Genomic DNA, 23896 nt, shown 5'->3' with positions numbered 1-23896 from the left:
TCAAAGGTGAATATTATGTGCAGTGAAACACAGGGTGGCATACTCTTGAAGTTGTGCTAAAAAGTGCTGTGTGCAATAAAGAATAATAATTGGAACAAGAGTAAAACTAATAATTAGAAAAAGAAATATAAAGGATAAAAATGAGATGAGATCAGAAAATAAGGTATTTAAAATGCTCTAATGTATGTGGCCTGTTGTGAACTGTAGTTGGCCTGGGCACCTTTTCTTTTTGTATAAAAGTAGAAAATGTATATACACGTTTTCACATTTGAGAATTTGTGGTAAACATTTGAAATTTGTTTAGATTGAAAATTCATATTTATTCACATTCACCAACACATCCAGTAGTAGCTTTTGATCTAATCATAAATTAGTCTTTTTAGAGCTACATGTACAGTATGTTGTATGTGGCTACAATTTTCACTATTTCATTGCTTCCTTATTTGTTAGCTTTTCCACAAATAATAGAAATATGTATACTATATTTCATTAAATGTGAAAGCCGTTAGTGTCTTTTTGGTTCTTAAGTAGTTGTGGAGGCAGAAATAATCCTTTCTATTTATTTAATCTTTAATCAATAGGTGCTCTTCTTGGAGGCGACCTGAATAATTCAAATGGAGGATGCCCAAGTCCAGTCTGTGAGTACTATTTTATTTGTCCAAAACCTGAGCTTTATTCTTTAGTTATTTCTTCTTCTGTTATCTGGTCTGTATTCATACTAAATCTTTTCCAAGGTTCCTCCTCTCCTCCTCTGCACCATCTGTGATTGTGCCTTGGAGGAATCAGGGGATGCCACCAGTAACATCAACAGACATGCATGGGATTCCCAGCACATCCCTTTGGACATGTAGTCAGATTTATAGATCATTATTAAGAATTATGGCACATGTCAGTTTCTTTTCTCAACAGAAATTCCTGTTAGTTCTTTCTTTTAAATGTTTGCATTGGAAAATGTTTCTGTATACTGTATTCTGTATAATTTTCATCTGATATTTAGAGTAAAAATTAAACATCTTTTGGCTCCAAAATTTGCTGAAATGTAGATATTTCAATGAATAGATTGCATAAGATTTTAGAAGAAGTATTAATATAAATCTGTCACTAACACAAAAGGGTTTGAACATCATCTATTTACGTCTCATTAGATGAGAATTTTATTGTCCATGACATGATGTTGGCTTTTCAGAGACTTTTATTCTGTCGACACTGGCATGCCTTTTAAATTAGACACTCTCAGAATAGAAGAGAAACCTTTAGAGGATTATTTTAACACAACTTTGAGTGCGCACACAGCGTCCGTACCCCGCTGTCTGCATTCACCTGTTTGATTTTCCTATTGATTTCTGTCCATTCGCACCTCTGTCTCCCCGCAGCTAATGGATACACCAGTGCCAGGGCCTCCCCAGGCCTCCTCACCGTTTCCAACGGCAACAGTCTGGGGAAAGTAGTTCCGGCCAAATCTCCACCCCCACCTCCCAGCCCCCAGATGGTCAACAGCCGCAAGCCAGACCTCCGAGTCATCACCTCACAGGGCGGAAAGAGCCTCATGCAGATGGTGAGCTTAACCAAGCCGAACTTGTGTTGTCTCTGGGTACTTTTATTTAACATTTTGATCCCTGAAAGAATGACACTTTATAGGGCATAACTGTTAGGTGAGATTTTTAAAAACTAAGGATAACAAAGCAAAGAAAGACTTGAACCTGAAACCTAGAAGATTTGATCAGGGACACGACGAGATAAGAAATTATTTTAATTTTGTCTCAGAACAAAAACAAAGGGAATTTATGTTGACGTATCAAACGAAATTCAAGAATTATACTTAAGGTGAACATTGCGTTAGAAGCTGTTTGCCACCATTTCTTTTGTTTTTAGTAGACATGGGGGCAGAGATTTGAGCTTAACACTTATGGTCCAACATTTAATTGTTTACTTTGGCAAAGTTCATAAAGTCTTAGATGAATCAACCAACTCCCACTGACATACTGAAGAGATTTCTCACAACGGAACATTTTCATACCTCTTTGAACTAAAGACACGCCCATTTTTACTTGTAGCCGCTGTTTGACAATGTACGCTTACCACCAACAATTGTAGGTCATGAAAACATTATTTCAGTCTAGATTGAAAGTTCATTCCTGACCTTGGAAACAGTAGTTGCCAAAAACAGTGTCAATGGAGCTTTTGATGATTTCACACAATCTTCCTTAGCAGATGAGTTTGTCTTGTCGTAGAATTGTACATCTTCACATTAATGCTGCTTTAATCAATATTTTTAGATTTAGATAGATTGATTTAGTATTTACATCAAGCCAAGGTCTCTTCTGCATTGAAACTTTAGTGTTGCCCTTACTTGTAAGCCTGCCAAAAGAGTAAATGTACATTTTTATTCTTACATTGGATGAAAGGTGTGACTCTTCATGATGATCATACAGGAAATTATTATTTAGCAGCTAAAGGGCCGGATATTTCCTCAGTTGTTGGTGGAATGCAAAAAATATCTAGGAGAGTGAATATTTGACTTACATTCACCAGGTGACCAGAAACATGACTCCAAATGAATGGTAATGTGGTTCCATGTGTGTTTGATGTACAAATAGGCACTGTTGTGTTTACAGCTTATTGCTGTTGCCCCAAGGGGCCAAAAAAATCAGTTATATTCCAAGTTTATGGTCGTCTCTTTTGCTTCAAAATTGGGGCCTAAAGTTCATTCTTGCTCTTTGAAACATTAGAAATCTGCTGAGGAAGATTTTGTGATAAGATTAAAAGCTCCAGAACAGCTATCAAGAGACTGTTGTGTCAACTATTAGTTTTTGGTTGATCTATGATGACTGTAAGCAAGCAGAGTGATGGTGCTGTACCCCCTCTGACTTTAGGTCGCACACAATTAAACTACACTAAATGATTTCATTTTAAACTTTGCTAAACAAACCAGTAACAACAGTGAAGTATCTGCCCATCTGCAGTAAGTAGTTTTATTATTGTTTTCCTACTTTTAATGACTCTGTTCACTTTAAGTTACAAACCTGAATCAGAGTTGTAACCCTCTCCGTTACCACCCTTTGCAGACAGAGGATGAGCTGGAATTGGTAAACGAGGTGATTTTCCTCACGTCAGTCACTCGCATGAGTCGATGGCTATCGACTGTCCGCACATTATTAGCATGGTTACAATACTGTACAAGAGTTTGTCATTGTTTCGGTCTTGCTCCACTGACATTTCTTGGGATGGTCTTCAGTTTGTGGTTCCCACCTGACTGCATGTCGTTCAGGGCTCATGGTTGTTTTGTTTGAGCATTTTATGTCAGGATCATGATCTTCTCAGTGAAAGTCTAGAAAAGTCTGTGTAATATAGAATCAATAAAGTGTAAAGTCCATGTTATGAGTAATCAGCAGAATCGTCCTTGAGTGATCCCGTCAGTTTTCAACAAGACCCATGTACTTCATCATATGATACCACTTTAAGCATGGGTGTCTTTTCACTTGGCATTGTAGTAAGAAGCGCTAGAGAGCATGTTTCCTGTTCACTGACACTCACACCAACTCTCATTCCCACCTTTCACCAAAATCATCAATCAGAGATGTTTTTAAAAACTAACTGGCATTACATTAAAGGCATTTTACTCTGTTGTTCCCCAGTTACGTCTCTATATGTAGCTCCGAAGCTTTCACAACAAAAAGTGCTTAATTCTCTTTTACATTTTATTTGTTTATTTGTAAGTGCTTAAATAAAAAGTTGCTTAATCAGTTACCTTGTGATAATAGTAACAACTATTATGATAATCCATTTCAGTAATTTTTCAAGCGAAAAAAAAAAGATTGAGAATGAGTTTTAGTTTCAGCCATATAAACCTGGTCCTTGTTTTAAAATAGCATCCATAATGCAGAAAAATATTTACACCAAAATTATGAAAAATTATACTGAATTTAAATAGAAATTTAGTAAAAACTTAGTGATTGGGAAAGCTTGTTATCCTGCAAGATCTCATTTTAATCTAAGCTGAATTTACTCAGAGAGAGGGATGGTGGTCGCTGCTTTCTGCTGCTGGTGCCAATTGTCATTTCCCTCTTTTACAATTCTCCTCAAACTTGACAGGCAAGAATCTCATTTTCCACAGGATAGTGATTGATTTTCATCACCCTCACCCCACCGCCCGTCCTCACTTCTTCACAAAGGCAGTTAATTGAATCTGGCCCTTCTCTCCGGTCTATCTCCTCTCTCTTTCTCTCTCTCTGTAGATTCAGTGTTATAGTCATAACTCTGGCTGAATGTTTCCTCTCAGGATGATCAGTCGCACAATATAGAAGAGTAATTCCAGACCAGAATTATTGCATCTTTGGCCTTTTTATACGCAGACCTTTTGTTTTTTTTTCTCTTACAAAGAAATTTAAGTTTTCTTTTATCTGTGATATAATTCAGCGAAACCAGGCTCTGGAGCGCTGTGCTTCTTCAGAGATTTGTGTCTTTCAGCACAGGTACATAATAATAAAACCTCATGGTAGCCGTTTCACAGATCTAGCGGCATCTCTGCTGCACCTGTGTTGGAGGAACACTGAATATTGTTTTCATCTAAATGTCTGACATAATGTACAAACAGTGAGCAGGCAGCAGGTTTGAACCCCATTAGCCTTCTCTGAGAGTGAATGATAGAAACATAAGAAGTATATCTTACCATCGTGGAGTGCAGCCAAGCAGCATACTGTAAGGCTTTTAGTGACATCCACTGGAGAAACATGAGACTAACTGCACATTCAATTAAAAGTTAAACAAGATGTTGGTCACAACAGTTGCAGAAAAACTTCTAGTGCTTACAATATTACCTTTTCAAAATGCATTTTCTGACACTTTGTTGACCAAACAATTTATCGATTAATCAAGAAAGTAATAGGCAGGGGTGCCAATAATTTTGACTAGGACTGAAGGGCAGGAGATAAATTCAAATTAAAATTAAAATCTGCGTTTAGGCCTCTTATAGGGAATTTTAGCACACTGTAAAACATAATTCCAAGGTTGTAAGCTTAACATAAAAGACTACAACTTTCAAATAACAAACCAATGCTAATATGCAAGGGTTGAAAAAACTGCCTTTAATGTAATATACATCTACAGCATTTATGGCTCACTCAAAACAAGGAAACTGTTTTTGATGCATGTCATCAAGGACCTTCTGATAGTAAATCCATTCAACTCTGAGATTTACTTGACTCAGTACGTCATTATGAAATCAACCATAAGCACATTGTCATTCCCAGCATGTCGGAATTTACACTGTTGAAATAAGTCTTAGCTTCAGCTTTAGGTAACATGTGAAAGTTGTTTGTTTGTCTCTGCTGGGACTAACATGTCGTCATCCTCTCTGGCAGAACGCCCAGCGGCTCGCGGCTGGAGCCCAGGTGGCACAAACGCTCACAACACCAGTGGTCTCTGTAGCCACACCGAGCCTCCTGGCACAGGGGCTGCCCTTCTCTGCCATGCCCACAGCGTACAACACAGGTGAACTACACATTCTGTATGAGCTCAGGGAGTGAAAGTATGCTTTAATAGTAAATGGAGAAAATATATGATTTTACATCGATCATTCAGTGAAGACAGAACAGAGTCAAATCTGACAGTGTTGAAAATATCCCTTATGTAATAAACCAGGGGAAATAGGAGTTTTGTTGTTGTGACTCTTCTCTCATTTGTCCTCTCTCAGAATACCAGCTGACCAGTGCAGACATCACTGCTTTACATGCTCTGGCATCACCTGGTGGCTTGTTGCCAACCAGTGTGTCCACATGGACACAGCAGCAGGCTGTTTCCCAGCAACCGCAGCAACAGCAACAACAGCAGCAACAGCAGCAAACACAGCAGCAGCAACAACAACAACAGCAGCAGCAGCAGCAACTTAATCTTGCATCACTCAGCAACTTGGTGTAAGTCCTTTCTTTATTTTCTCATTTGCGCTGCGTCTCTCTTCAGACCTGGTTTACAAAAAGATTTTGTCATCGCTCACATCCAGCGCTGGGGATAATGTTGGTGGCATGATGCAGATAGTTCTCGTTGACAACCTGGTGTATTAGCTTTCAGTCTACTGATAACGTTCTTAATGCTCAAATACTTTACTACTGACCCAGCTTGCATGATATCCATACCATGACCGTATATGCAAGCAATTCACATTCCTCTTTTAGTGAATTGGTCTCACCAGCATCTCACCATCTCAGCGTCTTCATAACATCAATCTGAACACAGTTTTTCTGGAGTAGACAAACATCAGCAGGATGAAATGATGCGCGGTGTTTGGAGGGAGGAAGAGAGATTATTGTCTTGAACAAAAAGCTGAGTAATTCTACAAACAAATATATAAAGTAATGTTTCATAGAGTAAACTAGTCCCAGCTCTAATATAATACACAGCTCATGCATAGGCACTATTTCAATAAATTCAGTGAACTTTGTAAAGGTTAAGACAGTGTGTACACAGTGACAAGTTGTATCTCCCCATTCTTATCAAGACATGACAGTGATTAGCAGCTTGCAGTTACAGTATTTTAACATATGTAAATTTAAAGTGCTACACAGGTTTTTCTTCACAGATTCAGTACATATTTTTTTCCAGCCAGGGCTGAAACAATAACTGCAGTAATAAAGGGTTTGAGTCATCAGTCAAGCTTACATTACAGTCTGTCTTACATTATGTCAAATCAGAGCGAAGGAAGTGGAGCGTGGAGACAAAAATGAAATGAATGTTTGGGAATTCAGATATTTTGGGATAATACTTTCACAATCTTCATACTGATTAGACACACATCTACATTTACACATGCCTGCTGTTTTATGTCTTTGCAGGTTCAGCAGTCAGGACTTCACAAACATCCATGTTATTTTATCTCCAAGTCCAAATTACTTTTCTGTGAAGAAGTGAAAACTCTTTCATACAGAACCTCCATTTGAGTTTAGTGCAGTTTTAATAACCTCTCGAAACAAGATTCAAAAGCAGTGTCAGGTAAATGGCACTATATTCATTGGAGACCAAGTGCTATATTAGAGTACTTAGTAGAACCTGTTGTTTAAGCAGTGCTGTATCAGTGTGACAGAGCGCTGCTGGTTTTCAGGTTGGGTTTTTGGTGGCATGAACACCAGATCCTTGAAGTGTGTTCTCTCCTCTTGTCCACAGCATGTGGGGCGTGGACAAACAGAGCAGCGAGCTGTCTAGCCAGGTGTCCAGTCTGGCTGCCAATCTGAGGTGAACAGCCACTACTAGTGTCTGCGTGTGTGAAATGTCATGACCTTGTCTGTAGCGGGGGGTTTGTAGTCCATATTGTATTTGAAAGGCCTCTGTCTAAAACCATACATACGGTATATGTTGCCATAAATGCAGCTGTACATTTATTTTATTAACTCAAACAACTGGTCTGAAAATACATTTTCTGAACCTTTTAACATTTAAAAAATATGCAGGTTTTTACACTTACTATGTATTTGCTTTTAAGTCTCAGATCACAATCAAAATGCAGTTCTGCATCTTTTTAAATGTGACCATTGTCTTTATAGTTATTAAATTAGGCTTTTTACGCATTAGCTTTTTGTTATAGGTGTTTACTTGTTTCTATTTAACTTTAGGATTGAGGAAAAATTGTAATGGTCATTTTTATGTAACTTTGGATACAAGTAGAGTCGTGAGGTAATTTACTGCGTCTGCACCAATTCATGGTGACGAAACCTTAAAATATGAGGAAAACTGAATGTTAATATGCTATTATTATTATTATTGCTAGCAAAGTAACTTTGCTCTCTAGAAACTATATATCCATCAATCGCTACTATACAATGTATTTTTAGATTATTTTTATACGTAAATGCAGTAAAGATATTTAATAATGGGTTTGTGCATCAAACCATTCAATTATAACATTGTTATGCTGCAGCAATGGTTACCTGTATGCAGAGTTTTAAGAATATTGCCATTTTTAATCTATTTGTGTTTAGACAAATTACTTTAAGTCACCTGCTTTGAGATATCAAAATGCAAATTGTTATTTTCTTTCTTGATATTTTAAGCTGCAGCCCTGTAACATGCACAAATACAGTGGCCTCTAAGGACCAAACACATGCAAGAGCAAAAGCCCAGAAAAGCCCCCCCAAAAAAACTACAAACATAAAGAGTAATGCACTCTAAATTAGAAACTGTAAATATCAAAACACAAACCACATCATTTGTATGCTCATATTATTTAAAAAAAAAAAAAAAAACTTTCTTAAGGGCCACCATACACACAATTTAATAAGGCAAAATTATAAAGAATCTGACTGTCATGATAGACATGTTTATTCTTGTGTAAATGCTTCATGCTCTGTGTTTTTAGATCAGAAAACAAGATTTTCACATCTGGATTTTTACTTGAACAGGGATAAAAATTCAGCAGATTAGGCTCTTTGTGTTTCTGATGCTAAAACATTATTAACATTATTGCTGTTGTTGAAGAAACCTTGCTCGCAATAATGTTTCACACTTTTCTCCACACATGCCTTCTAATCCACCTCTTCCCTTTTGATTTGGGCTCCAACATTTTTTCTCCCCACAGTGTTGGCTCTCCGTCCAACCTGCTCTTGGGTAGAGATGAGTGGTTGGGCCGGTACTGTATCACACTTCCTTTTTCCTGTGTGTCTGTGCGCTTTTGGCTGGCTTCCCCTAAGCATGTCTGGTGCTGTCTGCAGTCAAACAGGAAAGAGACGTAGTTCCGGTTTCCGCCATGTTCTCTAACCCGAGCTTATTTTCTGTTTATCATTTGTAGTTTCTTCACATCATGGCTGACTCACTGCGAACCACCTTGTCACACGAATCATTTCATGCTTCCTGGGCTGTTCTGTTGATCTTTTGGGAGCAGTGGGGGTGTTACTTCTGCTTTGAAAAGGCTCAGAACTGATTGGACTGTTGAATAATCGAGTGTGGCTTTTCCCTGTTGGTGCTGTGCCTTGTAATGTTGGTTTTTGTCTCGACGCAAGTGGCCTTCCAGCTTCTTATACGCCTTTGTCAAGTGGTTAATCATTTGTTTTTTTTTCCTTGCCTTTCCTCTTTGTTCTGTCCTTTATCTTCCAATTTCTTCCTCTCTCTGTTGTCCGTGACCTTGTTCTCAGGCCGGTGACCCATATACCTCAAGGTGCCATGCTGACCGTCAACACAAACTCCAGCATAAGCATCAAGTCGGAGCCCGTCTCGCCCGGCCGGGATCGCAGCACCCCTTGCCCTCCTCCTTCCTCCACCACACCGTCCTCAACCTCAGGAGGAGCTATCCTGACCGCTCCGCCGCAATACCCTGGCTCCCTGCTGTGCCTGGAACCCCCAACCGGCCGCTCGCCTGCAGACAGCGTAAGCAGCAATGCCAGCTCCTTTGAAGGCAGCGATCGTGATGACACCGGCGCAGCTGGCGGCGGAGGTGCAGGTGGAGGCGGCGGTGGGGGCAGCGGCACGGCTGGCACTACAGGTCCTGCCAGCCGGTCCGTGCCACCTGACTTCAGCCCCTCGGCCGAGCTCCTCAGGGCGTCCAACGAACCAGAGCAGGAGGGAGGAAACATTAAGCGCATGAGATTGGACACCTGGGTCACATAGAGGCACCAGCACCACCTCTCTGCACCCTCTGTGAAGTTACGGTGACACTTAAAACACCCACAACACACACCCCCCACTCATCCTTAAACACCCACTGCCCCAACCCCACTGCCATGTGACACTATCATCACACATCTGCCTCTTTCCAAAATTATACAACTCAGCTGCGTCACCCAGAATCATGAGGCTTTGCCAAAAAACCCCATAAAAAATAAAAATAAAAATCCTTCGGGGATCACGCTCTGAGTGAGGGGAGGATGGATTAGTGCTCAGCTGGATATTTAGGCCCCTTCAATAGAGGGACAGTAGATTTTTAAAGCCTTCTTGCTTGAATGGACTCCCGTATAGTAATTTCTTTTGGTAGAAATGAGGTGTTCAACCTTTTTGCAATCTGAGGAAACCATAAAAACATTTCTCTTTCACATGGTTTCTGCATCACCTTCATGTATTTACATCGAGCTCTGCTACATTGTTCACAATGTTATTGGTGGCTTGTCAACATTTATGGGACTTCTGTCGTATGACTTGCCACTTCCTGCTCTTTGAAATCTATTTGGATTGTGTGCTGTCCATTCTTCCATAAGTCACTTCCAAACTGCACTATTGGAAATAACTTTATCTGGACACGTTTGAGGACTGAGCATCCATCTGGCACTGAGCAAACAGACTCAAACAAGGTCTTCTAGGTAAGGATACTTCACCACGAATGAATATTTCTGCTGCCAGAGCTACCAACCTCGTCCACCCAGGCAGGCTCGAGCCCTCAGGTGGCAACTCTGCGGCTGTGGAGTCGAGCACCTTGCCAGAGTGCCAATATCAACCTCTCTTTAGGAAAAACAAAATGCCAAATGCCTCTCGCACGCGGTGAAGGGACGCTGACGAATGATTACTCACGGAAAACGACGAGAACTAGAAACTGTCGATACTCTTCAGGCTTAGAATTCGTCGTCACTTTCTCCTCAGACTGGGTGCTCCTCCCGTCCTCTCACCTCATCTCCTCTGCAACTTGGATGGAAATCGTTGCACCAGAAATCCAGCCAGTCACTCAGCTTATTACCAGGAGTAGATGCCATCCAGTTAAAAACATAGTATGAGTTTTTTGAGCCTCTGGTGGCTTTTTTGGGGTAGGGAAGTATTTGGTTCTTTCAGTCAAAGTGTTCTTTATCTGTTGGTATTTTAAAAATCTGTTTTGAAGGTCCGTTAGTCGTCCAGAAGTAGGAATTCTGACTTTGTATAAAAATCACTCCTTATACAAAAGCTTTGATGTCCTCTTTAGCTCTCTCTAGCTCTCCTTAGCTCTTTGCTGTGTTTCAAAAAGTGAAAGGAAAAAGACATTTTCTATATTTCTACCGCTTCAGTTGGCGACAAAGTACAATAGCTTTTCAGCTTCAACGACGTGTATGTACATATGAATATATTTGCATAGACTTTGCTAGGTATCCCTAAAAACAAGCAATGTGTTGATTCTCAGTGGATCTGTTTGCATATATGAGTGTGAATTTGATATGTTTTGAGCTACGGTGCAGGGGTTACGCCACACTAGGTAGTGCTGGTGGATCGGACTTGTTTCAGTAAACCTATTTTATGCTAGTGTTGATGGTGTGTGCACTTTCTGTCTCTCACTCACAGAGGCCTGCCTGGTTGTGGTGTCATCATATTCTCCTACCACACATTTTTTAAACCCACGATCAAAGTAAAAGTAAAAACGTCCACCTTATCTTGAAGTCATTATTAGGACACTGCCATTCACTTATAGTGTACTTAAAGAGATAATACACATATTTTACGCATATTTTGATTGACAGAATCATGTTAAATCTTTTCCACAGTACGCAGACACAGATTATGCCTTTTTTCACTTTCAAAGTAAGTCAACGAATTGGCTACCAAGTGCTGTGTTTGTTGTTTAATTGTATATTTTCTAGTGCAAATTAGATTTGTCTGAACCATTTCAAGTTTGTGTATGAGTGTGTGTACACAGGTTGTTTATGCCTACAAGTAGAAAGTCTCTAATAATTGCTAGACTTTTTTTTTTTTCCCCCCCTTCAAGTTGATGCTCTAAGACTTGTGTGTGTCAGCTGCTGTTTGACTGTTGATTATCTAAGCAATCCTACACTTTTGAGTCAGTGTCGGCTGCTTTATGAAATGATGCCGTTAGGTGCAATTAGTTGCAGCCCGCAGTAAAAAAGTGTGAAACTGATGTTTGACACGGACGCTGTGGGCAGTGCCCGGAAAAAACCATCACCGTGCTGTGTGACCTTTTCACATGAACACACGTTTCATGCCAGTGTTTTTGATGTTTTCTGTGATCAGGTCATTTTTCCGTCCCTCATTCGACAGCATGGCGGGTAGCTTTTTACGCTAATTTCAGGTTATTAGTGTTTTCTTCTTTCAAATCAGCACTGGAAAACTATTTAACCGACGCTTTCAATAGACCCATGTTGGAGAAAATTTGCCTCATAAATTGTTAAACGGATAGTTTTGGGAAACTCACTTTCTTCCCAGAGTTTGATGAGAAGATTTATACCTTTCATATGTGTGCAGTTAATTTGAAGCTGCAGCCAGCAGATAGTTATCCCAGCAGGAAACGAGTAAAAGGCTCTTTCCAGTGGTAAAGAACCCAGCTATCAGCCCCTCTGAAGCTCACCTCTAATGCTGTGTTCACGTTATATCGCTAAGATGGTAATTACTAACAATCAAGTTGGAGTTAGAAGCCAAGCCAAGCCATCTAAATTAAGCACAAATTGTAAGTGAATTTCCAAAGATTTAGCAAATTAAGATCTGAACTAAAGTGTATTTCCATCCACTACTGTTGTACAAATATAAGGAGTTGGGCTAGTGGAAATAAACAGCTAGTGGCAATAAATTTAGGCTATTTAAATGATACAGCAACAAGGTTAACAGCAGGGTTTTATCCATCTTGTAATGTATGAACACTCTTCGACTTTCCATTCAGCAGACATTGTGTGAACGCAGCATAAAGCTCAGAATACAAAGTTACAGCGGCTGGCCAAGAGGTAGTAACACCACAAATTCAGTCATTTTTATATTTCAATTTTTGTACCGATCAAACAAGCGATACAGTGTGGGTTTTTTTAAGCTTTATAACGTGCTCGTCGGCAGAGTTTGATAATAGTGGACAAAGCCAGACTAACTTTCTCACCGAGATAACCACCTGCTGGCTGTAGCTTCATATTCAAATGGGCAGACACGAGGATGGTAACAATCATCTCATCCAACTCTTAGCAATAAAGTGAATAAGTATGTGTCTCAGAATCTCAAACTATTCCTTTAACTGATGAATGGTACCAGCCCTCAGACAGCCAATGATCTCCTCTTGTACTACGCAGTCATTTCAACTTTTACAAAAATTAATATCCATGGAAACCGTTTGTGGGCGCTGATGGTTGACTGAAATGTGACACCACACCGATTGGCTTTGGCTTCCTGCCTCTCGCAGGTTTGTTCATGTACAAAAAAGGTTTTCTGTCCAATCTAGCAGTGTAGTCACATGACAATCTATATGAGAAATTAAAACCTGCACCCTGTTACTTGTTGTGTACAATGTTTTTTAGAATCTCACTATTTTTGGATTAATTTGTGCTGGTGACAGTTCCATTGTCTATTATTATAATGATATTATTATGGAGCTTTTATTTTATTGCTATTTTGTGTAGGATAGCCAACTGTTTTTATTTTCTCTCTATTACTTTACCTTCCTTATCATAAACATATAGTACTGGTTTCCTTTTTTGAAAAAACTTGCTGAAAATTGCACGATCAGTTATTGTGGTATTAGCAAATGCAATGAAGGAAATACCAGTTAAATGCTGCAATTTTAATTAAGATATAGAATATATTTATAAAAACGGGCAACTAAACTGAAATTAGTAATTCATGAAATTTGAAAAATGTAAATGCATGGGATACAGGTAACAACAAAAGTTATGTTACATACAGTAATGATAAAGGACATGCATCACAAATGAGTTTTAAAACAACTCAGAATAATGTAGCATATGAAATACTAAAGATGAAATTTATAGCTAATATATTGTGTTGAGCTAGTTTGCTTTGGGTTTTTATTGTAAAGAAAATATTTCTTTGGTTGTTTTTTGAGAATGATATACAATTTGTGTATATTTTCATATACAAAGTATGCACTGATATGTTATTGAAATTCTATACCGCTTTTACAAAAAAGTGTTTGTTGTACCAAAGTATCCAAGTCCCTTGAAACCTTATCCTTTTTGCGTATGTTTTACCGTATTTTATATATTAAATAGACAAATTGAGTGAAATAAACTTGAATTTGTGGTTTGTTTTCTTAACTGACATAAAAATGAAACAGAAGAACCACTGACTGTTTACTGTGTAACAGATCAAAAGAGCCTCTAAAATATTTCATAAAGAATATAAGTCTCCAATCAGGAACATTTGACATCAGTAAAGTCTTTAAGAAAATCCAAAAATGTAATTTAGTACATTCCTGTGGCGCATTTAAGTGTTTTTCCTCTTTCAGGTTTTTCTCTCCATCCTTGGCTCATTGTCACAGTTACAAACACGTGTGATGAAGCTTCATTTCACACCTTCAGCGATAACTTAACGGCTAAATTTAGCTGATCTCTCATGATCTCCTGTGAAGTAAGCAGCAACTGAACTCAAGTGAATCAACAACATCTGATACACCAACATTAAAAAATAAATAATAGTAATAATATTCTTAATTAAAATTTTATATGATAATAACAAAACTATTGTTAATAGAATTTAACTACAAAACTAAAAATGTGCAGAGTTACATTCAACCTTTGAGCCTTGGTAAACATTTATAAATGATACATGTATTAAGTACAGTGGCCCTGAGTGCAAAGCACAGTTTTGAGAAGTTGACTTTTCTAAAATTTAGCATTTTTGGTTCGTTTTATTTTGTGAAATATTGTGTTCTGCACCTGCCACCGTAATACAGATTTTTAAAGCTTATTACTAATAAATTAAATATTCAAATTTCGATTTTAGGTAGATGTGATTTAGAGTGAAAGCCAATGTGTTGAAAAGTTATTTTTCAGGATAATTTTCTGTTGCTTTTATAGATTTGGGATGTTCCTTCAGCTCTTCACTAAAATAAAGCATTTCCATTTATTTCACACCGTGCTCAGAATTATACTTCTGTCGGTCGTTGGCACAGTTGGAGAATGTTTTTTTGGTATCAGCTCCATATCATTTTCTAATCTGAGTGAAGTAAGTTCAGTGGAATGTCTGCGCAGGTCCTAACAGATCTCTCAGTCATAAATTAGATATCAAGCACACAGTTACACAGGACCAAAGCAGGGAGACTGAACAACTGAGACATAACTCACAGAATATCAGCCACTGAACTGTGTGTACAGATTAAACTGAGACTCTGCAACCTTTGCTTAACAGTGGCCACAATTACATACAAGTTGTTAATTATTAATGTCAGTGAACTAACTCAGTAATGTCCATTTGTGTAATGGACATTACTGAGTTCAAAATGTATCAGATGTTTGCTAACGTTATAACGAAATTATAATCATGATTAACAACATTTTTCATGTGCCGTTTCCTTCAGTAGTAGTACCAAGCCTTCCCCTCAGTCAGGTGGATCTGAATCTGAATCATATTTTATAATGAAGCTTTATTTTACTCAGTCAAGTCATCCCAAATATTGATCATATTTACTTTAAATGCACATTCATTCATATAATGAGGATCCTTCAACAAGCTGAAAAGAGACTATCCAAAAATAGCCCAGCAACTTATGTTGCTACAAAGAAAAGCCTTCGATCAGTAAAACAAAGATGTATTTAACAGTCTCTGTTATAAATATATAGTTTAAAGATTAGTACCAGCTGTGTCCTAACAAAATAAAATTAAAGAATTCATAAAACAACTTAAATATTTACTTTTGATATCCAGCTCTTTAGATTGAGTGCCTATAACTGACAGTTTTCAGGTTTCACATGTTTATTTTTGCATGTCCGTATTTTGCTGCATCACATCCAAACACTGGATGCCTCGAATTGAAACTGGATTTCATCAGCTCAAGACAAGAGGGAGTTAAGAGGCTGTTTAAGTTTTGTAATGGAAGAAATATGGTACAAAATAAGTAAACACACACTGTTCAGGCCACATCTCTCTAGAGTTTTAGAATTTACATGTAAACTTCCTTTGTAATTACAATGTGAATATTGTTATATATTCGCCTTAAAACAAACAAAAAACAAAACATACAGAGTCTAATATCTGAGCTTCAAATTCCCTCCCAGCCTGGTTCATATCAATAATTTCTTTGTGGACAGAGATATTATCATATACAGAAGTTGTAATCCTTAAGATTTTCATGAAATCAAACCCCATTTTGATCCCATTTGTGGTCAGGATTTTTACAGCAATTTCCAATTTTTTAGTTCATAAGCACAAGTGAGTCACAGGAAACGTATGTCTATAATCCAGCATAATTTTATCTTTCTGATAAGTGTTCACTCACTGTTCCAGATCAAGTATTAAGTCGCTGCTTTCCTACTGCTGCTTCAAATTAAAAGCATTCAACTAGCAAAACACGGGGTGGCTTTTATTGTGAAGGCGCGGGAAACAAAAACAACGTGTTAATCATAAATCCAACTACAAAACACGATGACTCATTTTTCCCGCAGTTATTTGTCGGCAGCAGATTGTACGTTTCTAATTAAATCAGACGGTTTAGATCTGATCAGTTTAGATTATCTGGCGTCTTTGTTAAAACAACATGAGTTTGTTTCGCTGCTCTCTAAACTGATACACCTGTTCCTCTTCTGCTGTGTTTCTGACAACCCTATTCAAGGAGTGTTTGCTGCAGTATTAAATCGCATTCCCTGTTACCATCAGTAACCACAGGTGTCACCAAACCAGGACTGAAATCTTAAGGATTGCAACTTTAGAAAAAAGACACCTAAAAGACTGGTGCAGGTTTTCTGTCTGAGTGTTATTTAGTCATGTTGTTTCAGGTGTTTGCAGTTGTTTGTCTCTTAGCACCTCACCGTCTTATGGACATCGGCCTTTAACCCCACCAACGCCGACTGGGAGGAGGAGGAGCCGTCGTGGGTGGTTCCACGTCAAAAACCGCCCCTTGCCCGACTGACGAGCAGACGTAGTAGAAGTTGGCGCCCAGCATGACCAGTATGGGGAAGAAGGAGAAGCCGAAGCCGAGGCCTCTGATGCTGCTGCCCAGAGAGAGGCAGAGCCAGTAGATCAGCCTGCAGCACAGAAATTGACACAAATACGAAGCAGATGAGATGGATGTGCTCAGACTTCTCCCCGTTTGGTGTACATTTATAATCTTGATTTGGATAAATAATGACTGAAGATCTGATCAGCACCCACATCAGCCCGCACACCCACTCACACCTTTCAGCAGGAACATTAGACAGCTTAGCTCCTTTGTGCCTTTCCACAGTTTTTGCATCGAGCGCTCGATGACTCAAAGCTGGATTAATGATCCTGATAGATGTTTCTTTTTTTTTTTTACTTGCTCTAATTTTTCCATCATGTATTTGAGTCTGTCTGAATAATATTTTCCACAGTAGTCCCAGTTGAAAGTTGATGCTGAAATGTAAAAAGGCATCAAGAGTCTGGTTTGTGTAACACAAGATTAGAGCTTTGATGCTTTGTTGTGATTCAATAGCTCACTGGTTTCATGACCTCATCACATTTTCTGTATGGAAAGAACTGCAGATCTGATAACTGATATTCATTCTGACTTTTGACAACACAAATTTTAAAATAAAAAATCACAAATACTGTGATGCCTTCATCCCAGTGTTATCTTCTTTTCTTCATTCTCTTGCTTTTCAATCTGTATCAGATGATTTTGGAGCTCTAATAAACCCTATGATCCCCAAAACAGACTTCTAAAAACACCTTCAATTATGTGGTACTATAGTGTAGCTGCAGCTCAATGTATTGTTAGTGATGTTCAATGTTTTTCCTGAATGTACACTCTCGCCTTAATGCAAAACTGTCAAACAAAAAAAGTGTGGTTTGTGAACTTCAGACTTGCACAATAGTGAATAAATTCACTGGACTTGAAACCCTATAAGTGATCAGACAGGTTTAAAACAAATCTCCAGTTTAACCTGTTTATATGGAGGCCAAAAGAGTGAGGCGGCGGCATCTTAAAAAACAAAACAAAACAAAACAAAAAAAACACACCTTCGATCAATACAACAGATCAAAGTTGCAGCAGGAAGTAGCTCTGCAAAATCCAATGGGCAACCAACAGACAGTATGTGGGAGTGAAAATGCAGGTGAATGCTTCTCTTATTACGTAATCCAGCTGGTTACAATATGGATGGAGATTTTTTTCTCATCTTTTCTGATCACTCATGGTTTCACTTTGTGTTGTAAAGCGTTTGTGCATTTCAGGCATGCTGAGTAGCAGCTAAAGGGTGTCCAAAAAGCCAAATCTTAGTTTTACCGTCCTTTACCATTTGGAAAGGAAATGTGCATAGGCAGAATAATCATGAGCTCTCTGCACAAAACAAAACTGTGTTGGTCACCGGAAGTGATTTGTCTTTTTGTAAGTAAAGACATTTATTAGTTCTGGGCTCATTTAAATGAGCCAGTAATGATTTCACTGCGAGTTATACAGCTATTAAACAATCCGCAGACACACAGCTCATTTCCTTCACACATTTCATTCATACCTTTGGGGCCAGAGCTCAGCCAAATACAACACGAACAGTCATTATTCTCAGTCGCGCCACATAACCTCTGAATTTTAATTTGTTTAAAACTTCGGTTTATGACCAAATATCTGTAAAACTGATGACACTTTCATCAGCCTCAGACATATGTTGTGTTTAGTGCTAATTACCAAACGCCATCATGCTAACAGGCTAAACTTTGATCGTGAACACGATAAACATTATACCCATTTTACATCTTTCGTCCCTGCGCTACATATTGTATATTATATTTCAGTTATCGCAGGTTTGGACTCATCGTCCTCCTCATTCATCCCTGATTCATCCCTGAACATCAAACTACGTGTGACAGACAAAACCCTTACCTGCCAAAAACAAACATGATGGTGAGCAGCGGCACCAGTTTGACCAGCTCCTGGCTGATGTAGGTTGCCATGACAGCGAGCTGGAGGAAGTAGAAGAGGAAGAGGGCCAGTGATTCGTTCACGTAGTGCCAGTGCACGGCGACCTCTCTGTGCACCAGTTGACTCTGATAGAGCGGCTTCAGCGCACTGTAACGCAGCCGGGCCACGCCCTGCACCACCACACCTACAGAGAGACCAGCGACATCGTTACCTGTGTGACTTTGTTTGCAGTTTACAGTGTTTGCTCGGTGCATGATAAACTTAACACAAAGACATACTGAGGTCTTACCGAGCAGGATGGGGATGCTGGCGAAGAAGGAGCAGCGCAGTGTGTACACCACCCTGAGGGGAGCGCTCTCCAGCAGCGGTGAGTCAAAGGGAAGGAGTCTGTAACCTCCCCACACCAGGAGAGGAAAGAGGAGCCCTGCAGCTGCCGTCGCTAGAGCCAGCCTCAGTTTTGCACCACACAGATGCTCACACAAGTCTGAGGAAGGAGCGAACAGAGATTATTTTAACACAAATAATTATTTCATGTTTTTATACTAAACGTGGAAAATCTGTATCTGTAACTGTCTTCACTGGGACAGGAAGACTGAGAGGATGAGACTCGCTGCTCGATTCATCTCAAGACGTGTAATTATATCTGATTAAGGAGAAAAGAGATCATTACGCTGTGCCATTAGTCTGAGAGCAGGTACTTACTGAGTGAAAATGCGCTGCAGAAAACACTTTAACCTGGCTGGATTACAACAAACACAGCAGCGTCACAGAAACTCTCCCAGCTAAAAATCTACTTAAAAAATGTGAACAGCACCTGGCTGCATAAACTACATGACGTAAAAAATCCACAGCACAGCGAGCTCTGGTTTCCCTCAGCTTCTAAATCAAATCAATTATGTATTCTCTATTCTTCTCAAAAAGAAAAACAATGGATTCAGGCTAATGTAGGATCACAATGACAAAGTACTTTGTGAGAATCTTTCTTAATGATAATCTTAATTAATCTTGCCTTAATCTTATTCAATAGCTGTTGTTGAAGCTGCTGAAAGATATTTGGGAAGGCAATCACTAAAGAGTTAGTCAGGAAGGATTAGGGGATTAAGAAGTCCGAGGTTGGGGTTGGGGTCCTAGTGGCCCAGGGATCTAAGGCGCTGATCCTGAACCGTAACATCCCCGGTCTGACTCGACTGGAAACATTTGTCATTCGCTACCTCTCCCTCCTCTCATTTCCTGCCATTGCTCTATTGTCTCACTGATAAAGGCTTAAAATACCTTTAAAATACTTGACCTTCTTCACAGCAAACATCTGACTTGTCATAGTAGGGAAAGCACAAGTGTCACTTACAAAATTAACAATGACTCTATTCTATTCAAGTGTGTCAGGAAGTCCCGACGATGTGACAGCGAGGCCACATGAACAACACCAGGACCCTGAAACTGAAGCAGCTAAATGGAACTCAGCCATCAACACGTCAAAATGTCTTTTACTGTGCGGCTGCTGGACGAGGACGTTGTTCTAAGAAGCTCCGACAGCTGAGATTTAAGATTCATCTGCCCAACAGCACCGAAATCATGAGCCACGTGGACAGAAATCGAACCTCGATGACAAACAACAAACAACAAAAAAAACAAAACCAAACAAGGATGTAGTGAATTTGAAAACATGAATTTGGTCAGTTCTTTCAGATGACACTTAGATCTGGGAATCTGCTGATGACTGAACTCAGTTTTCACCTAGCAAGTGCAAGTTCTAGCAAAAACCTCAAAGAACGAATCATTTTTCATTGGTTAAGCCATCTATCCATTTTATGCTGATTATGGAGGTCCAGGCTGCTTTAGTTGAGTAATTATATTCCTATGAGTTATTGTTATATACAGCTAGGACAGTTAGGACAGCTAGATGACAAAAATGCAATATAAAATGTCATCAGATTCAAGTATTTAATAAGAAATTGTACACCTTATTGTCCCTTGTGGTTTTCCATCATTCTTAAATTAATTTATGTGTTATCATTTAAGCATTGAAAAGTCTTAAATTTAACTTAGACTCCCTGAGAATAAACCTGGGCCCAGTTTGTGTCATATACTCACAGAGCTTGTCGTCTGCTCCGTCCACTCTGGGTAGAACTGCGAGGCTGAGTCGGACTCCACCTGCGGCTCCTTCTCAACGTCCTTCTCTATGAAGAGCCGGCTCTCCTCAGGAAGCTCTTTGCTGGACGGACGCACGATTGTGACTTGTGGAGTGAAACCCAGAGCAGTTTTCTTGGAGATCCAATTCGACTCTCCATCTTCAACATCCTCCTCTTCCTCTTCGTCATCTGCCAGTGAGCTGTCCCCTTTATGGTCTCGCTGCACCACGATCTCATCATCCCTCCACCTCTCTCCCTCGGGCATGCTCTCCCTCCACCTGTCTTTGCTCTTTCTGTCGCTCTCTGTCTGACTCTCGGACAGGTCTTGGCTTCCTCCGCTGATCCCTGTGTCCCTCTCTTCAGACTCTGAACAGACGTCATCGTCGTCCGTCTGAGGCCTCTTCTCTTTGTCTCCAGGCCATGGTAACGTGCTCGGCTCCAGTAGAGCAGAGCTGGTCATTTCCTCGTTCTCTTCTTGATTTTCCTTCTCTTTCAACACCTTTTCTTCATCTTCATCATCTTTAATCTTGTTTCTTTCCTCAACACTGCTACTCTCTTGTGGCTTTTTACTTCCAGCTATTTCTGGCTCTGCAGTTGGTCCATCAGGTGAAAGTGCCACATCTTCAATTAATTCTGACACTAAACCACCGGGGCCAGACATTTTTAAATCCAGTTGTCTCTCTTTTCAGTCAGTAGCTGTGGCGCTGTTAAGAGTTCCCCTGTTAACAAAGCTTCTTCCAGCTGCTAAAAGTCATGCTTGTTGTTTTCCCTGTGAGAAAAAAAAAAATTACAATGTTAAATACAGTATTCTGCCCTTAAGCATCATAAAAAAAATTAATCAAAGTTCACTGTTTATCACGGGTGTGTTGCATTTTATGGCCGGTCCTGCCCTAACACAGACCAGCAGAGTGTATGAAGCAAGTTCAGGTTTGTGCAGCTGCCAGTTGTGTTTGAGTGTGTCAGAAAATCAGATTCCTTTCTTCAAGTTCAAAACCCAAAGAGATTCAATTTACCATCACAAATCCACACTTCTCAAATCTAATTTGAGAAGTGTGGCAAACCCACCTCACCCAAACTTTGAGATACCTGTAAGATTATTCTAACTGGCCAATTATTAACAGAAAACACTGATACATTTCAGCTGTAAAGTCAATAACAAGCTGTACAAACATGTCCGCATTCCTTTTCTCTGAAAACACATGCAAATGCCTGGACTTCACTTGTCAGCTACAGAAAAACTACTACAGCTGCTAAAATATCTTTAAAATTTACGTTCATTATAATTAAGTTGTTGAGACTGTACAATGAAGGATTCTTCTTTTCCAATGACTGAAATACACACATATATATATATATAGCTGTAGGCCTAATCCCTCCAAAAAAGACATATTTAACCACAGTTTAACAGGGGAGATTTGCCCCAACAGGATTGCAGCCAACTTAAAATACCTGCAGGAAATATAACGCATTTCCTTCTCAGTGTCTGCTTTATATAAGTTTCATTTTCTTGCTTCTCTGTTTAAATCCCAAATTATTGCCACACTGTGCATTACAAACACTGAACATCTTCAGTGAGAGCTGCTGCTAAGAAAACACTTTCAGCTTCTTACAGACTGAGCTGCTGCCACACTCACTGTTTTGGCTTTAAAGCAGGCTTTTGTTTACCATGTGGCCCAAAGATCACTGTGACGAGAGACGGGCTAACACAGCTTTTTCAAATCTTGTAGCTAATGAGGCCTGGTGGTGCAGCGCAGTGAGGAAAGTAGTTTCCGGGTGGAGCTAAAACTTGTTTAGCGACTCTGTGGTCTATTTACGTCCAAGTCTTGTCATATTTTAACAGAAACAAAATATTGAGCGTTTGACGGTTGACGTACCTGTTTTTAATTCGGTCACATCGCAGAAACAATCCGTAACTTTTCCTTTTAAGAAGCAAGCTCACTAGTTCACCTGCTCTTTACTGGTGAAGTCAGAAGTTACCTGGCTGGTGTGACCAGGTGCGCAATCCTGTCTTAAACAAGAGATGTGAAAACAGTGAAGAGGCATCACTCTGCTTCTTTTTCCACATACCAAAAACGTCACCCTCAAACACCACCTTTGAATCTGACGTCACTCCCTCTAGTAGTTCCTTAATCCCAACGATCCCGACGTCTCGTCTCTTCTCAAGACCGAAGAAGCACCAGGAAGTTTTTTTTTTTTTTTTTTAAGCAAATTTAAAAAATTAACTTTGTGCTCTCAAATTGGTAATTCATTCTATAGATTTAAAAAATTGTGTTCAAATTAATCCATGCTCTCTAGCCTGTTTAATAATTTATCAAAATTTGTTCTGACATAATTTGTGCTCTCCAATTGGTGATTTTTGGTTTCTATTTAATAACTGGTGCTCAAATTAGTAATTCATGCTCTCAATTTGATAATTCGTGCTTGAACTAATAATTTGTGCTTCCAATAATTCATGACCTCTTTTAAAATCTGCGCTCTTGAATTTGTAATTTGTGTTTTCCTATTTAATAAAAAAGGCTATCATATTAGTCGGCAAATTCAGGCTCTCTATTTCATAATTTGTTCTCTCTAATGACTCATTTATGTTCTCTAGATAAGAATCTGTGGTCTCAAATTAGTATTTTGTGCTTTCCATTAAATAATTTGTGCTCTCGATTTAATGATCGCTGCTATCAAATTAGTAATTCATGGTCTCTATATAAGAATCCATGCTCAAATTAGTATTATGTGCTCTCAGTTTAATTTGTGTTTGAATCAATCATTTGTGCTGTCCATTTTATAATTCATGCTATCTATTTAAGAATCTGTGCTCTTGGATTTGTTATTTGACTAGATGAAATAAACGGCCCTCAAATAATTAGTTTGTGCTTTCCATTTAATAATTTGTGCTCTCAATTTACTAATACATGCTATCAAATTTGTAATTAATGCTTTCCATTTAATCATTTGTTGTCTAAAATTAGTCATTTGTGCTCTCAAATTAGTAATCTATTTTCTGGAGTTATTTGTGCTCTCAAACTGGTAATTAATGTTCTCAATTTAATAATTCACTCTTTATCCTAATGTCATA

The 23896-nt window shown here is 39.0% G+C and overlaps 2 protein-coding genes across 7 annotated transcripts in view; one reads left to right on the top strand and one right to left on the bottom strand.

Annotated features, from left to right (window-relative positions):
* Nucleotides 1-13893, top strand: part of LOC130183658 (myocyte-specific enhancer factor 2D homolog) — a 28014-nt gene extending 14121 nt beyond the window's left edge. The window contains exons 6-13 of one of the 6 annotated variants that reach the window (XM_056399263.1): nucleotides 582-638; nucleotides 1374-1555; nucleotides 3066-3095; nucleotides 5361-5490; nucleotides 5693-5912; nucleotides 7156-7224; nucleotides 8564-8614; nucleotides 9117-13893. In XM_056399263.1, coding sequence (XP_056255238.1) covers nucleotides 582-638; nucleotides 1374-1555; nucleotides 3066-3095; nucleotides 5361-5490; nucleotides 5693-5912; nucleotides 7156-7224; nucleotides 8564-8614; nucleotides 9117-9588 — 1211 coding nt within the window. In that variant the 3' untranslated portion in view covers nucleotides 9589-13893. Of the gene's footprint in view, nucleotides 1-581; nucleotides 639-1373; nucleotides 1556-3065; nucleotides 3096-5360; nucleotides 5491-5692; nucleotides 5913-7155; nucleotides 7225-8563 lie in introns of all 6 variants that reach the window. The other 5 variants (XM_056399265.1, XM_056399264.1, XM_056399268.1 and 2 more) reach the window with 5 other exon arrangements.
* A 1334-nt stretch (nucleotides 13894-15227) lies between these two features.
* LOC130183660 (transmembrane protein 79-like) lies at nucleotides 15228-22922 on the bottom strand. The gene is made up of 5 exons (XM_056399273.1): nucleotides 22701-22922; nucleotides 20789-21595; nucleotides 18987-19170; nucleotides 18659-18881; nucleotides 15228-16844 (listed from the first exon to the last, which is right to left on the bottom strand). Exons 2-5 carry the CDS (start codon nucleotides 21485-21487, stop codon nucleotides 16649-16651), a joined length of 1302 nt encoding a protein of 433 aa, XP_056255248.1. The 5' UTR covers nucleotides 21488-21595; nucleotides 22701-22922; the 3' UTR covers nucleotides 15228-16648.
* Between the last annotated feature and the right edge of the window lie 974 nt (nucleotides 22923-23896).

Source organism: Seriola aureovittata, chromosome 16 (assembly GCF_021018895.1).
Source record: "Seriola aureovittata isolate HTS-2021-v1 ecotype China chromosome 16, ASM2101889v1, whole genome shotgun sequence".
In the NCBI taxonomy this organism is placed as follows: domain Eukaryota; kingdom Metazoa; phylum Chordata; class Actinopteri; order Carangiformes; family Carangidae; genus Seriola; species Seriola aureovittata.
Note: the sequence above shows the minus strand (reverse complement) of the source record. Positions and strands in the feature narration are given on the sequence as shown.